Source organism: Eurypyga helias, unplaced genomic scaffold (genome assembly GCF_000690775.1).
Source record: "Eurypyga helias isolate BGI_N326 unplaced genomic scaffold, ASM69077v1 scaffold9555, whole genome shotgun sequence".
In the NCBI taxonomy this organism is placed as follows: Eukaryota; Metazoa; Chordata; class Aves; order Eurypygiformes; family Eurypygidae; genus Eurypyga; species Eurypyga helias.
In genome coordinates this window covers 30755-44353 of record NW_010253354.1, presented here as the reverse complement: position 1 = coordinate 44353, position 13599 = coordinate 30755, and the positions used below count along the sequence as shown (strand labels likewise).

The 13599-nt window shown below is 51.3% G+C and overlaps 1 protein-coding gene across 1 annotated transcript in view; it reads left to right on the top strand.

Moving 5' to 3' along the window:
• Positions 1-13599, top strand: part of LOC104510400 (tyrosine-protein phosphatase non-receptor type 11-like) — a gene marked incomplete at its 5' end in the record, with an annotated part of 19599 nt that overhangs the window by 3470 nt on the left and 2530 nt on the right. The window contains 10 exons of the mRNA XM_010152638.1: positions 5274-5468; positions 8269-8461; positions 8560-8679; positions 8978-9091; positions 9514-9610; positions 10184-10263; positions 10916-11071; positions 12071-12202; positions 12428-12582; positions 12949-13016. Of these exons, the coding sequence (XP_010150940.1) occupies positions 5274-5468; positions 8269-8461; positions 8560-8679; positions 8978-9091; positions 9514-9610; positions 10184-10263; positions 10916-11071; positions 12071-12202; positions 12428-12582; positions 12949-13016 (1310 nt within the window). The remainder of the gene's footprint in view (positions 1-5273; positions 5469-8268; positions 8462-8559; positions 8680-8977; positions 9092-9513; positions 9611-10183; positions 10264-10915; positions 11072-12070; positions 12203-12427; positions 12583-12948; positions 13017-13599) is intronic.

Sequence of the window (13599 nt, the reverse complement as noted above, 5' to 3'; positions counted from 1 at the left end):
AGCTCATAAGGAAAGGAGGCAAGCCGCATGGAGAGGGAGACGCGGTTAATGAACGGATGGTGTTTGTCCTGGTCTTTGAAGATTTCTTTAAAAATTATTCTAGAATCCTCAGCTCTGAGTTCAAACTGCTGGCAGCTTGAAATCCGCCAAACCTGGCTCCTTTCATCAGCCCTTCCTCTTCTGAAACATGCTTCTTTTTGGGGCGTCTCTGTGTATAAATTCAAGACCTTGTTCCACCCCGAGGATCAGAACAGACTTGCCGTGGTCCAGTACCAGAGGGCTGTGTTTGGCATGCTGGTGGTACAGCAGTACTAGGTACTGAATTTGGATTTATTGGCTCATCTTATTCTTTGGGCACTTCAGCAAATAATGTGGAGCACATGAACAGGGAGGAAAGTGGCCTGGCAACTTCCACTGGAGTGTAATGAGGATGAAGGGGCATTCTGAGTAAGGCTGCAGTAATACCCGCTGTGCCTATACGTGGGCTGGCTCGGTTTGTTTTGTGCAGTTGCTGCAGCACTGCTCTCTGCAGGTATTTCAATGTTTCCTCAACCCAGACAGTACAATAGCTCTGTATTTCTGTATGTGGGTGATATTCCTCACCGTAGGGATTGGCTCCGGCAGGTGATGAGCGCTGGTGTTTGCTGAAAGCAACGACAGCGCTCCAACGCTTAACGCTTTCTTTGGAGTGGTTCGGAAAAGCCACACGGAAAGGGCTGTAAATTGGAGTTGGGCTTGCAGGAGAACGGCGCAAGCTGTCCTGGATGGTGGGAGCAGTGATGGTTAGTTAAGGAATTTTTGGAGGATGCAAGTAGAGTTTATTTGCATGTTGCAGTTCTGGTGAGTGACTGATACAAAAGCTTCCTTGTCTGTCTTGTATGCTGTGTCACATCTCATTTCCTAGAAGGACTTGGTTTGTTTTTGATATTGAGTCTTCCAAATCTTAAACCTGACTCTTAAGCAAATAGACCTACTTTTGAAAGTGAGGGCTGTTGGGGGAGAAATATTGGAGGCCATCAGGAAGTACCCGTGTTTCCAGCCTTCAGTGCTTCCCTGGATCTGCCAGAGCATGTTTTCAGGAGACCCAAGTATTCAGAATCGCTTCTGGAGAAAGTGAACGGCTTCTTACAGATTTGGCCAGCTCTGGATAAATAGCTTGAACAGAAGGAAAAGGCATGTTGAACGTTTGCCTAAGTGGTGCTTGGCCTGTGGCCACAACGGTAGTGCTAATGCCAAGACAGTTAAGAACCATCCATCAGAGACCCTGCTAATTTGGTAATTGGGTCATGTTTTATGGGAACAGATCTTATCTTCGTCCATGGGATAAAAGTGCTTCTGGGTAACATTTATTAGAGCTACAGTCTCCTGAAGGGGTTTCCCTATTAACACTTCCACTGAGCATTCCTATATGTAACTGGACTTTTTTTTCCCCAAGAGGTATGTACAAATACACTCTGGGTACAGGTCAAGACGTGCCATCAAGGAGGATTTTATGTCCTATAAAATATGTACTAGAATCATGGAATGGCTTGGGTTGGAAGGGCCCTTAAAGCCCACCCAGTCGGCAGGGACCCCTTCCACTAGACCAGGTTGCTCCAAGCCTCATCCAGCCTGGCCTTGGGCACTTCCAGGGATGGGGCATCCACAGCTTCTCTGGGCAACCTGTCCCAGTGCCTCACCACCCTCTCCGGGAAGAACTTCTTCCTGATATCCAATTTAAATCTACCCACTTTCAGTTTAAAGCCATTGCCTTGTCAGACTGCTGACTCTGAGGCTGCCAAAAAAGCTGGCATTTGCTATTAAACAGTGCTGCATCCCTCTATGAGAGCTGTGTGTCTGTTAGAAGCAGCCATGGCCTCCGGCACCGGGCAGCTGAGGACTTTGGGCATCTCCTTTGTGCTTTATTTCTCCAGCCAGCATGTCGAGGGCACAGTTTAATGGATGCTGGTACTGTGCAGTCCAGTTCTGCTGCCCAGTTTGGAGCTGCAGAGGTGACGCAAGTTGGAAGAGAAGAAAATGGGAAGGAAACGGGGATCAATCAATACCCTTTGTGTTTAGCGTGACCTTGCGGGCTCATGGGATAAATGACCCTGATTATCCCTCTGCTTTTTATGCCTGAAGTGCTCAAAGACCTTAGGGTTGGGGGTGGCGGGTGGGGGGTAGGTCCATGAACTGAGCCTTTGTAGGTCTGTAATGGAGTTGGGATGTGGGGAAGGAGCTATGGAAAGAAGGGAGCTTTTGAGCTTCAGGCCAAGTGGCAAAGCCACAGTTTCATCTGCTGCCTTCTGTGCCGCACAAAGGCTCTTCATGTCCAGCTGCTGGCGTGAATGGCAGCAGTGCTTCATGTGCCAGCTCCTCTCGAGGAGCGGCATTGTCATCGGAGCGCTGGCTGGGAGCTGAATTTCACAGCCAGTTTTCATTTCCATCTAGCGAGTTCTGCTCATACCCTAGATGCAAATATTGCCAAACTTTGAAGTCTCTGCCCACCGGACAGCTGGAGTTGGCATAGCAGGCCAGGGCAGAACTGTAATTACTAGATGTACCAGGAAGCATTAGCCGTGGCTGTCTAAATACCCAGGAGTACCACTCGGGAGTTTCCTGTATTAGGCAGTTGGCTTCTGTCTCCAAGACCTTGTTGTCAAGGTGTAGCATGACTGTTGAGGATCCAGATGCAGATTTTTGTACCTCAGGCCTGTTGGTCAGTCTTTTGCAGGTTTTGCTCTGCTATTAATGTGGGATGATGTCTCTGTGTGCTCGCACTCGGTTGGTTGTTGCTGCTGCATTGGCCCTAACTGGAAATCACCTCAATGCCAGACAAAGCATCCAGGAAGGGCTGTGTGAGCACAAACTGGAACTGCTGATTCTACATTGACAAAGTCCTCTTTAGCGACTGGGATGGAGTAAATGGGAGCACGGCCATCTGCCAGGGCAGTGCTTTAGGGAGAACTGCGTGACATGTGGTGACTGTGGCTTGAACATGGCTAAGAGCGTTGCCGTCTAATCATAAGTCATGCCCCTAATGAAGGCAGGTCTGGAGGGAGGGCACGCGGTGGCTGTGCTAGCACACTGCTGTTCATGCTTTTGTGGGCTCTTCAGGGCTTAGCACACAGAGATCTCATTACCACGTTCCAGCTTGGCCTGGTCTTGTTGCCAAGCTGCTGTGTACTCTAGCACAGCTTGTTGGACAGTTGGCACTTAATCTGCTTGTGCACGTGACAAGCCCCTCACGTGCCCAAAGTCGTGGCTGTTAAAATCCCCAGGATATGTGGAAATAGCAAAATCCATGGCCGTAGTTACATAAAGGCACCCAAGCTGCCGGGGGGTAGCGACCATCCCATCACTGCGAGAGGCTGCTGTGCTTCTTGGTGGTCTCTGTGCCCTTCATCAGCCATCCCACAGTCCTATGGATACACACCCCTGGGCTCATGGAATTTGATAGCCTCTGCTGTCAGGCCTTTTGGGAGAGTGAGTTATTGCAAAGGCAGCAGAGCTCTCCCAGATGGGCTCTCATTAGACCTTGCAGTGCATAGTTCAGTGTTGTATTCGAGGAGGTGCCAGGGGAGGAAGTCATCTCTCACCTTTCCTGGGGAGCCAGTTGTCTGTCTTGCATGTGCAAGGCAGGATGGAAAAGCAGCTGGATTCTCTCTGCCAGAGAACTTGGACACCTCAGTGCCACTCCAGGCACTTGGCTAAACTGGAGGAGTTTGGACAAAGGTATCCAAATAAAATGGCACCACTGTACACCCTGTGCAGGCTTAGCATGATACCAGGAACCTTAGTGAGTGACAAGTGCAGTGGAAGGAGGGTAGCACACACCTTGGAGTACACATCCAGCTGGCACATCCCAGCCATGTTCCTGCAGCTGCACCAGGATCCCCTTTGGCAGACAGAGCCTTTGGCCACTGCTTGCATTTGAGGGCCAGATCTTATCCTCTCTCTGAAATCAAGAGGTAGGGTCTAGACTCTGAGGTAGACAGTACCTACAGCCCAGGAAAACTAAACAGGAGATGAGGTTGTGGACCCTGGGGATAGATAACCAATACCATCTGGATATCTGGTCTTTCACTGCATTGAAATTCTTCCAGGACAGGGTAGTGAGGCACAGGTTGCCCAGAGAAGCTGTGGATGCCCCATCCCTGGAAGTGTCCAAGGCCAGGCTGGATGAGGCTTGGAGCAACCTGGTCTAGTGGAAGGTGTCCCTGCCCATGCAGGGGGGTTGGAACTGGATGATCTTTAAGGTCCCTTCCAACCCAAACCATTCCGTGATTCTGTGATTGCCACAGGGCTGTATTCTGCTGCAGAAAGATGGCAGAAATGGGAGCAGTGCCACTATGGAGAGGCCCAGAGCCCCTGTCATGGTCCAGCTCTTCCTTCCATTTAACCACACGCACAGACCACTGTAGCTTTCTAATTCCCCACTCCGTGAAATAGCTTTTCTGTCTGACACGGCGTGCTGCTTATACCACCTTGAGCCTCCTGCATCCCACTGTCATGGTTGCTTTGGCAACAAATTGAGAGAGGCTGGGAGCAGCTCAGCACAGTAAAGAACGAGAAATTTGCCCAGATTTACGAATCTCTCTCTGACCCAGCTCGTCCATCAAGCAACAGGCTTCCAGCCACGTCTCCCCGGCTCAGGGCAGCTGCTGCTAAGTGTGTTTAAAATGCAATTAACCTGCTACTCAGAGGTTAGTGTGGCCTTCTGAGAGAGGAGACTGGGCTTTGCTGGGTTGAGGGGGGTTTGGAATAGGCTGATAAAGCCGACCAGCCATACTCCCTTGAGCCTGGAGGGCACTACTGGAGTGGGGAAAGCATGAATCCTTTCAGTGTGGTTTATAGGGTTTGCAAATATTGGGTACTGTATGATTTGGGTCATTATTTTCCTTTTTAACTAATTAGATGACTGTAAGTACCTCTCTGCATAAACTGTTCACTGTAAACCAGAGTGAGGTCAGAGCCTCATCCAGCTGAGAGGGTAATAGTGTAGGAAGTGGAAGGGATGGCAGAGGGGGAATTATCCACCCCCTCTGTGTGATGTTGTCTAGGAAGCAGGGCGGGCTGGGAGCATGCAAGGTATGGAGTCAGGTCTTGGCTGAGTAACCTTGGCCAAGGAGCATCCATCCCTCCTCTCCTGTAGAAGTGTGTCCAGCATGAGCAGCATCCGAGTGAAGGGAGAGCATGTGATGCAGCTAAAGAGGTAGATGGTGGTCAGGAGGCAGGTAGTACTGGCTTTCCATTCTCTCGTGCTTACCGTCTCGTTTACCTTCCTTCCTCAGAAGAAACGATGAGGTGACCCACATTAAGATCCAGAACACGGGGGATTACTACGACCTCTATGGGGGTGAGAAGTTCGCCACCCTTGCAGAGCTGGTGCAGTACTACACCGAGCAGCAAGGGCTGCTGCGGGAGAAGAACAGCAACGTCATCGAGCTGAAGTACCCTCTCAACTGCCAGGACCCCACCTCAGAGAGGTAAGCCGTGCTCTCCAACAGCCTCTCCAGGTGGCGGTGAGACTGTCTTCCCAGATGGCTCAGACTGGGTTTGGAAGGGAGCCCAAAACAGAGTGTGCTTGGGTCTCATGTAGCTTTCGTAACCCCAAAGCTGCACATCCCTGCGATGTGGTTCCCTAGGTGCTCTGTGTGCAGACATGTCCAGCAGCTGGCTAGGTAACATTGGCAAGGCTCAGCAGCTCATACTTGCTCAGTGTCAGCATGTACTAATAAACTTTCTCTAGCTTTTAGGCAACTGGGAACATAGAATTGCAGAATCACAGAAAGTTTTGGTTGGAAAGGAGCTTTGAAGGTCATCTAGCCCACCCTGCAATGAGCTTGAGACATCTTCAACTAGATCAGGTTGCTCAGTGCCCAGTATGAGTCCATCTGCAAAGGGGTCCTGCATGTGTATCCGAGGAGGAACACAGCTTTGGTTTTAAAAGGAGCAAAACACCTGCAAGAGACTTGTCTGCCTGCAGAACACTGGGTAGAACTGCCCTTTAACGAGTCTTCCTCACCCCACCTCAGTCTGAAACCGCTGTTCATGCAAGCAGCAGCCCACTGTTGTCTTGCAGGGATGGGGATGGCTGCCTGGCTGTGAGAAGCAGCTTGCCTCGGGCTACTGCAGGATGTTTCCACCAGCCGATTAGTGACCTTCTTTCCTCCCCTTCGTCTGTGACACTCCAGTGACCCCTTTTTTCCTTTTCCTCCCCCTCAGTTTCCCCAGTGTCATATGCAGCGGCTGACACGGTGGGTTGGAAAGGGGAAGGCCTGGTCAGGCAATGCCAGAGCGAGCCCCTAATCACTCTAAAGTTAGCAGTCGAAGCTGTGACTGGTCTCGGTTCCTGAAATGGAGCAGAGGCACTCGCCTCCGCGCCGACATGTGAGCCGGCTGGGCCGAGGTGCTGGGAAGTCCCTCCAGCTCATGTGCTCCCTTGTTGCCAGGGAGGTTTCTTTGCTCGTTCCAGCTCGCAGTGGGAAAAGCAGTCGGGCAGCCGCTCACGTTAGCAGAGGCTTTGGAAAAGTGGAAACCCCCTTCAGCTGGGTTTCCCCCTCTTCTCCCGCCAAGGAAAGTCTGGTTTGGCAAGGAAGCTCCATAAAGACTTCTGCTCCACACCATACATCTGGTGGCATCAGGGAGAAGGGAGGGAAAAGTGTCCAAGTCCTCTAAATATATGAAATTATGATGGTGCCAAAGTATCATGGGATGCATCTGGGTAGCAGTGTTTCCAAGACGTGGGCCTGGACAGCATCAGTGCTGTAAGCAGGCGCTGAGGTCCCTCGCTGGAGGTGGGCCGTTCTGCCCTCTGCAGCCCCACAGTTCATGCAGCCCCATGATCCTAATGGCTTCTCATGCCCGCAGGAAGGAGTCTTGCTCTTTAGAGGTCTTCTCAGTCAGAATTCAAACGGCTGCCTTTGCAGCACACTGCACCGGGGCTCGAAAGGCCCAGCATCACTCACTGCTCCTCTATGAACTTCGTCCTCTGGAACAAAGTTGCTGAGACGTGACATGATGCCGTTGCATCGCCCCTGGAAGGCTATTTTGAGCGTCTCTGAATTCCTGGCAGCTTGGCTGGCAGGCCCAGAGCCAGCGTCTTCAAACTGGGACCTGTGGCATCTGCCCAGAACCACTCCTGAGTGTTGATGGAGTGTAGGGATTGAAGGCTGCGAGGCAAAAAGAAACTCTGCTTCACTCCAAACTGGTACTTGTGTCTACAGAAGGCTGTAGGAGAGTGTTAGCCCAAGGCAGTCCTGCCCGGATGGCTGCTGTGTAGGTGAGAAGTGTAGGGTAGGTGAGACGTGCTGCTGTTTGAGCTGCAGAGCGCACGCCCAGGAACGGAACGGAGTCTTGTGTGCTTAACCCCAAGGCGTTGTGGCAAGGCTGCTGCAGGCTTCTGTTGAAAGACAGCCTGGAACTACAGTGTAAGTATGTCAGCAGACCAAGAGAAAGGATTATGAGAGGTTAGATGGGGAAACAGGGGCACGTGCGTGCAAGTTGTACACAGAGAGAGAGGTGGAGCAACTCATGCCCACGCAGTGAGAAGAGCTGAGCACAAACCTCTGCGGGCTGTAATCACCTCTGGCCAGAGACAGGCAGGGCTGGAGGGGGAGAAGCCTCCTGGGTACAGTGGGGAACCCGGTTTTGCTACTCCAGGTGAGAGTGCAGGATGCTCTGTTCTCCCTCAGCCCGACCTGAGCTGAGGTTAGTGATCTGGGAGAGGAGCAGCAGTAACTACAACTAGGAGGGCCCTTCTGAAAATCCTTCCCAAACTGTATCAGGGCATCTTGTTCCTGGTCAGTGTTGTCCATGTTTGTGTCTAGTACTGTCTGACTACAGCCTGCCAACTCCAAGGATTCTTTTTCTTCCACATCAAAAAATAAAGGGAAACATAGCCACCCTCAAGTAAGAGCTGCCAGAACCGTATTTCTTGTCGCTTCGTCAGAGCCCTGTCCCTAGATGACAGAGCTTGTCATACATCACGTGGCAGTTTAATATACTGCTGCCATTTCACATTTGGAGGATTGAGCAAAGTCCTGACACTTCCAGCCTCAGGCTACGGTATTGATGTGACATTGCAGAGTGTTGGAGGAACGTCACTGGGGACTGTTTCTAAAATAACTCAAGTCGGTGCCATGCCAGTGGGGAGAGCAGTCAGACTGGGAGCCTACAGATGGGTTTCCCATGAAGCCCATCCCCAGCAGCGGGTGTAGCTCTTGTCTAAAGGCAATGCTCTGTGCATTTCTGAGCTGACCTTGCTCTCCATTGCTGCTCCCCAAGGTGGTACCATGGGCACCTCACTGGCAAGGAGGCAGAGAAGCTTCTGACAGAGAAGGGGAAACCAGGTAGCTTTCTGGTGCGGGAGAGCCAGAGCAAACCAGGAGACTTTGTGTTGTCGGTGCTGACAAATGAGGATAAGATGGAGACTGGAGACCGGAGACCACACGTGACCCACGTGATGATCCACTACCAGGTGGGAAATGTGCCATCCCTGCGATAGGCACCGGTGGGGGACCCGGCCGGGAGCGGTGCACGGGATTCTCACTGTGGTTTTGTCATTCCCTCCTGCAGCCAGACGGCAAGTATGATGTGGGGGGAGGAGAGAGGTTTGACACGCTCACAGACCTGGTAGAGCACTACAAGAAAAACCCCATGGTCGAGAAGTCTGGAGCTGTGGTTCATCTGAAGCAGGTAATAGCTGTTCTAGCACATACTTGTTGGTTCTGGGCTTGCCTAAACTCCTGTGGGAGTGAACAGATCTGCCCCTGCTCTTTGGGATCTCCCTAACCCCCAAACATCCTGCTGGCTACTTGTCGTGCTTGACCAGGCTCACACTTCCCATAGAGTCCCTGGCCCCACGCTCGAGGCCTTAAGAAAGGACCCAACTCCCGCCAATACCCCCAGGGATTCAGGAACTGTAATTTTCCAAGGGGAAAGTTGTGTCTGTCTATTAAGAAAGTGATTTCTGTTCTGTCTATCTGTCTTTCAGCCATTCAATGCCACACGCATCAACGCAGCTAACATTGAAAACAGGGTGAAGGAGCTGAACAAAATGGCAGATCACAGTGAGAAGGCCAAGCAAGGGTTCTGGGAAGAGTTTGAGGTATGGGATGCTCCTGTGCGTTGTCCCACTTGTGCCTGTCGCTGGAGAATGTCATATTTGCACGCGAGTGTCGCAGTTTTCCAGCACTGAGATCTTCTTGTCGACACTGTTTCTCCTTTCCCTGTTTTGTATGTTCAACTGAGTTACTTCCTGGTCCTTTTTTCATTGCTTTTTCTCACGTCTGAGACAGTTTCTCCTTCCTCATCCTATAACTGCATGCCTTTTGTTCCCTGCAGAGATTTGTGCCTTCTTCCCGCATTAACTCTCTCATCAAGCTGCTTCTTGGCTCCCTTTCCCTTCCTGCCAGCACTCCCTCTGCTCAGCATTAGGAAGACAAGCAGCTAGTTGAAAGAGTCCTTCCTTTGCCTCTGACTCCCCTTGTCTGCCCAAAACAGTTTGTTCTTTTGTGCTCTGCTTCACAGATGCTGCAGCAGCAAGAGTGCAAGCTCCTCTACCCCAGGAAGGAGGGACAGCGACCAGAGAACAAGGCTAAGAATCGCTACAAGAACATCCTTCCCTGTAAGGAGACACTGAATACTGGTTTGGTTTTTTTCCACCACTGTTTCTGCACCCTTCTTTGGGGCTAGTTAACCCTGCAGCGTTCTCTGGTCATAGCTGAGTTGGAAAGAGGTGTACCCTGTCCTGGTGGGGTGGTCTGGTTTGTTCATGATGTTCTCCATCCCCTTTTTAACTTGGTCCTTCCCTTTTGGGTGGGAATCTGGTAAATTGCTCTCCTCGCTGTGCTGTGAGTCCAAATGTGCTTCAGAGCTCAAGTGTAGTTCAAAAGTCATATGGAGCTAGAGCCTCCAAAGGAAATACTGGAAAACTTGAGCTCAGGTTAGTCTGCAACACTGCGTATCACTAATGTCCATCCAGTTTACCGGATTGGCAACATGGCTGTGAGCCAGATAGTATGGAACGCTGCTGAGTGTCATTAGGAGAGCGTTTTACGCCCTTTTTTGCAGTAGTTACCCATGTGACTTCGTGGTAAGAACCTTGTGGGAGCCCTTATCAGGAGCCCTGCAGCAAAGCCCATCCGTGCTCCTGTGTGCGTGACTCACTCCTGTGTTCATTCTGCACTCTCTTCTTCAGTTGATACCACACGGGTGGCCCTCCGAGACGTAGATGAGAGCGTGCCTGGGTCAGACTACATCAATGCCAACTATATCAAGGTACTTGGCAAGAGGAAGACACTGTGGGGGGGGTGTCTTCAGCCCAGTGCTATGTTTCTGGTGGGTAAGTGTGGTAATGGTGCAAGTCTTGAGGGAATGGCTTGTCAGGACAAGTATCTTTTACTGGGTCCAGGCCAAATACTGGATTTTTCTGCTGCTTTCCATGTTCAGGAGGTCCTACAGGACTGACCCAGACTCTCTGTCATAGAACGTTATCTCTGAGGTCAAATCATAATTGGCACCTGTAAGCTAAGGGCTGCTTGAAGCTGTATTTCCAGCAATGCTGCTCTGGCACTTATCGTAGAAGCACCAGCCTTTGGGAAACCTTCAAGGTGGCTTCATTCCAGCCATGTCCACCTGCAACTTCTGCAGCTGCCTGCTGGCAAGAGTCTGTTGCGCAGTGGTGTGCGTTGCAGCAGCAGGAAGGTCCCTGGAGGCAGGCAGACCGTTCTGCTGGCCAGACTGTTGAAGCTGGCGATGAGGGCGGTTCGTGTCTGCAGGTCTGATGAGTAGAGGAAAATCAGCTAGCTCAGAGGTCCTGCATGGCAAGGTGCACTGACGTTGCTGCTAAAGGGGCACAAAGCAATTCTCAGTTCCTCACTCCATCATCGTTGACTTTTTTTTTTTTTTCGCCCTCTCCTTTGCTCCTCAGAGCATCCCTGAAGATGGAAGGAACTCAGAGCACTGCAAGATCTATATAGCCACCCAGGGCTGCCTGCAGACAACAGTGAATGACTTCTGGGCCATGGTGTATCAAGAGAACAGTCATGTCATTGTCATGACAACCAAGGAGGTGGAGCGGGGCAGGGTGAGCACTGGTAGGGTGCTGTCTCCAAGCCTGAAGGTTACCGGCTGCCAGTACTAACAGTGTTTGGTTAAGCTGTCTCTGGCTCGCTTTCATTTCATTTCTTCTCTGTCTTGTAACGTTGCTTTAGCTTTTCTTCATGACAGAAACATGCCACTTTGCTCTGCACAGCCATTCTCCCCAGCCCCATAAATATGAATGGGGTGTCCCTCATACGACTTGCTTCAAGGCTCCGGGGAATTGCAGGTGGCAGAAAGAGAGAGAGAAAGCATCGTGCTTGTTACGTCAAGCTGGAAAGCAGAGGGGGTGGGTGTTGCAAGCTGTGTGAGGAATGAAAGTCATTATACAACCTATCTGTTGTAGGTATGTATCTATATACCTGTATCCGTTTCACTGAGTTGGTAGGGGCCAAGGAATACAGAGAAATCCCGTGCAGAGCCATTTACCAGAACTGCCTTCCCTAGTGAAGAGAGGAGCTAATTATGACTGACACTAGCCGTTTTGCTTAGGAAGGAAGGGGTACCTGTGTTTGCAAAGGGGGTACCTGGGGCAAAGAGGACATAGAGAGCTCTACTCACAAGCCTTCTTTTGTATGGCAAAGTCACTGTAGAAAAGAAGGGATGGGCTGGAGGACAGGAGGGGGATAGGCGGACTTTGTAGCCCCTTGGGATGGAGATTTGGCTCAGGAGTTAGGCACTGACCAGACCAACAGCTCAGGTGCTGTGTGTCAAGACTATGCCTTTGGCAGAGCAATGCCTACCCGAGGCTGGGCTAGCTGAGGAGGGAGATTCGCCCAGGGATTGTGTCCTTTGTATAGGGATGGCCCTTTCCAGTACCTCCCCGTTTCAAAGGAAACCCTCTGTGTGTCTGGCTCTGCTTTACACCTCTGCACTGGGGCTACACCCCCTTTGAATGCCGCAGCATCCCTGAGCAAGGTGTTCAGGGGTTCATCCTCCAGCTCCCCGCTCTGGACTAACGAGCAGCTATCTGATGTTGCCGCAGAACAAATGCTTCCGTTACTGGCCAGACAAGAGTTGCACCAAGGAATACGGGTGCATCTGCGTGCGAAACGTGAGCGAGCGCGAGGCCCAGGGCTACTACCTTCGGGAGCTGGAGATCTTGCGGACTGACAGGGTGAGTTCTCCGCTGCGGTCTGCCCGCTCTGCTGGCAACGGGCTGGTGCTGGAGACCCCGGGGAGAGAGCTGTGGCTTTTCTGTTTGGGGTTTTGTTTTCTACTTAATGGTCCCACTGCTTAAGTTTTGGGCCACTTTGCCCCAGCTTTGATAAAAAGAAAGGAAGGAGAAGCCTCCTAGTACGAGGGGTTTTCTGACTAGGTGGTGGGTCTCTGCTCCCTGCAGGATGAGCGCCCGAGACTGGTGAAGCACTATCAGTATTTTAGCTGGCCAGACCACGGGGTGCCCAATGAACCAGGAGGGGTTCTGAGCTTTCTGGACCAAGTGAATCGGGCACAGCGAAGCATTCCAGACACGGGTCCGATCATAGTGCACTGCAGGTATGAACCAGTGGGGATGGGTAATAAAAATGCATCTCTTCTTTTTTCGGTACCCCTGCAGCTGGGTCACCACGTGAGCTGATGGTGGGCAATTGGGATGTAAGTATACACATGGGAAAATACAGCCGTCCTCCAGACCCTCGCTGGTGATAGCGCAGGGAAGAGCAAGGCTGATGGATTTGGGAGCTCTGATGCAGCCTGCTAGACTCTGATCTCATAAGCATCAGTATTTGGCTGGGCTTATCTTAAAGCAGCCATGTCAGATCTGCCCAGGATGGACCAGGCATGCAGATGAGCGTGGGAGCTGAGCTGGATAATTCTGGGGAATGCTTCTTCCTGCAATGACTTTTTCTTTTCTCTTTGCAGTGCTGGAATAGGACGCACGGGCACCATCATAGTGATAGATATTCTGGTTGATATTATTCACAGGCAAGGTATGTCTCCCTGCCCTACCTCGTGGCTTTCACCATTTGCCTTGCTCTAACAGTTAGGGGGTAGCGCCGCTCTTGTGCGAGCAGAGGGTACCTGATCTCCAAGCAGTGGGTTTGACTTGTCTGGGAAACAGTGGGCATAGGCTTAGCCTGAATGCAGGGTGAGAAGGGCTTATGCACTGTTCCCAGTTTTCCCTTTCTCTGTGGGCCAAGGCATGGACCTCTGTCATAACAAAATGTGAACCCTCTCCAAATGGGGGTGCACGTGGACAGCCTTCTAGTAAGAGAGATGCTTTCAGCAACACAGCATAGGAGAATCCTCACTGGTATCAATGGGGTCAAGATTTCAAGGTCTCCTGGACAACCCTCTTTTGCTGAAGGCGGGCGAAGGGTATAACTCTTGTAGCCCTTTTAGAAATAAGTCCCCCAAACTATCCTGTGTAGCAGGGCTGTCAGCCTTGCCTGAAATTCCAGAGCTGTTATGGAACTCTTGGGGTGTCTCTGGGTGCTGTCTGGGAGCCTTGCAGCAGATGGACCCTCTTTAGCAGTGGTTGCATCTGTTTCATAACCCGCGCAAGGGTTGTAC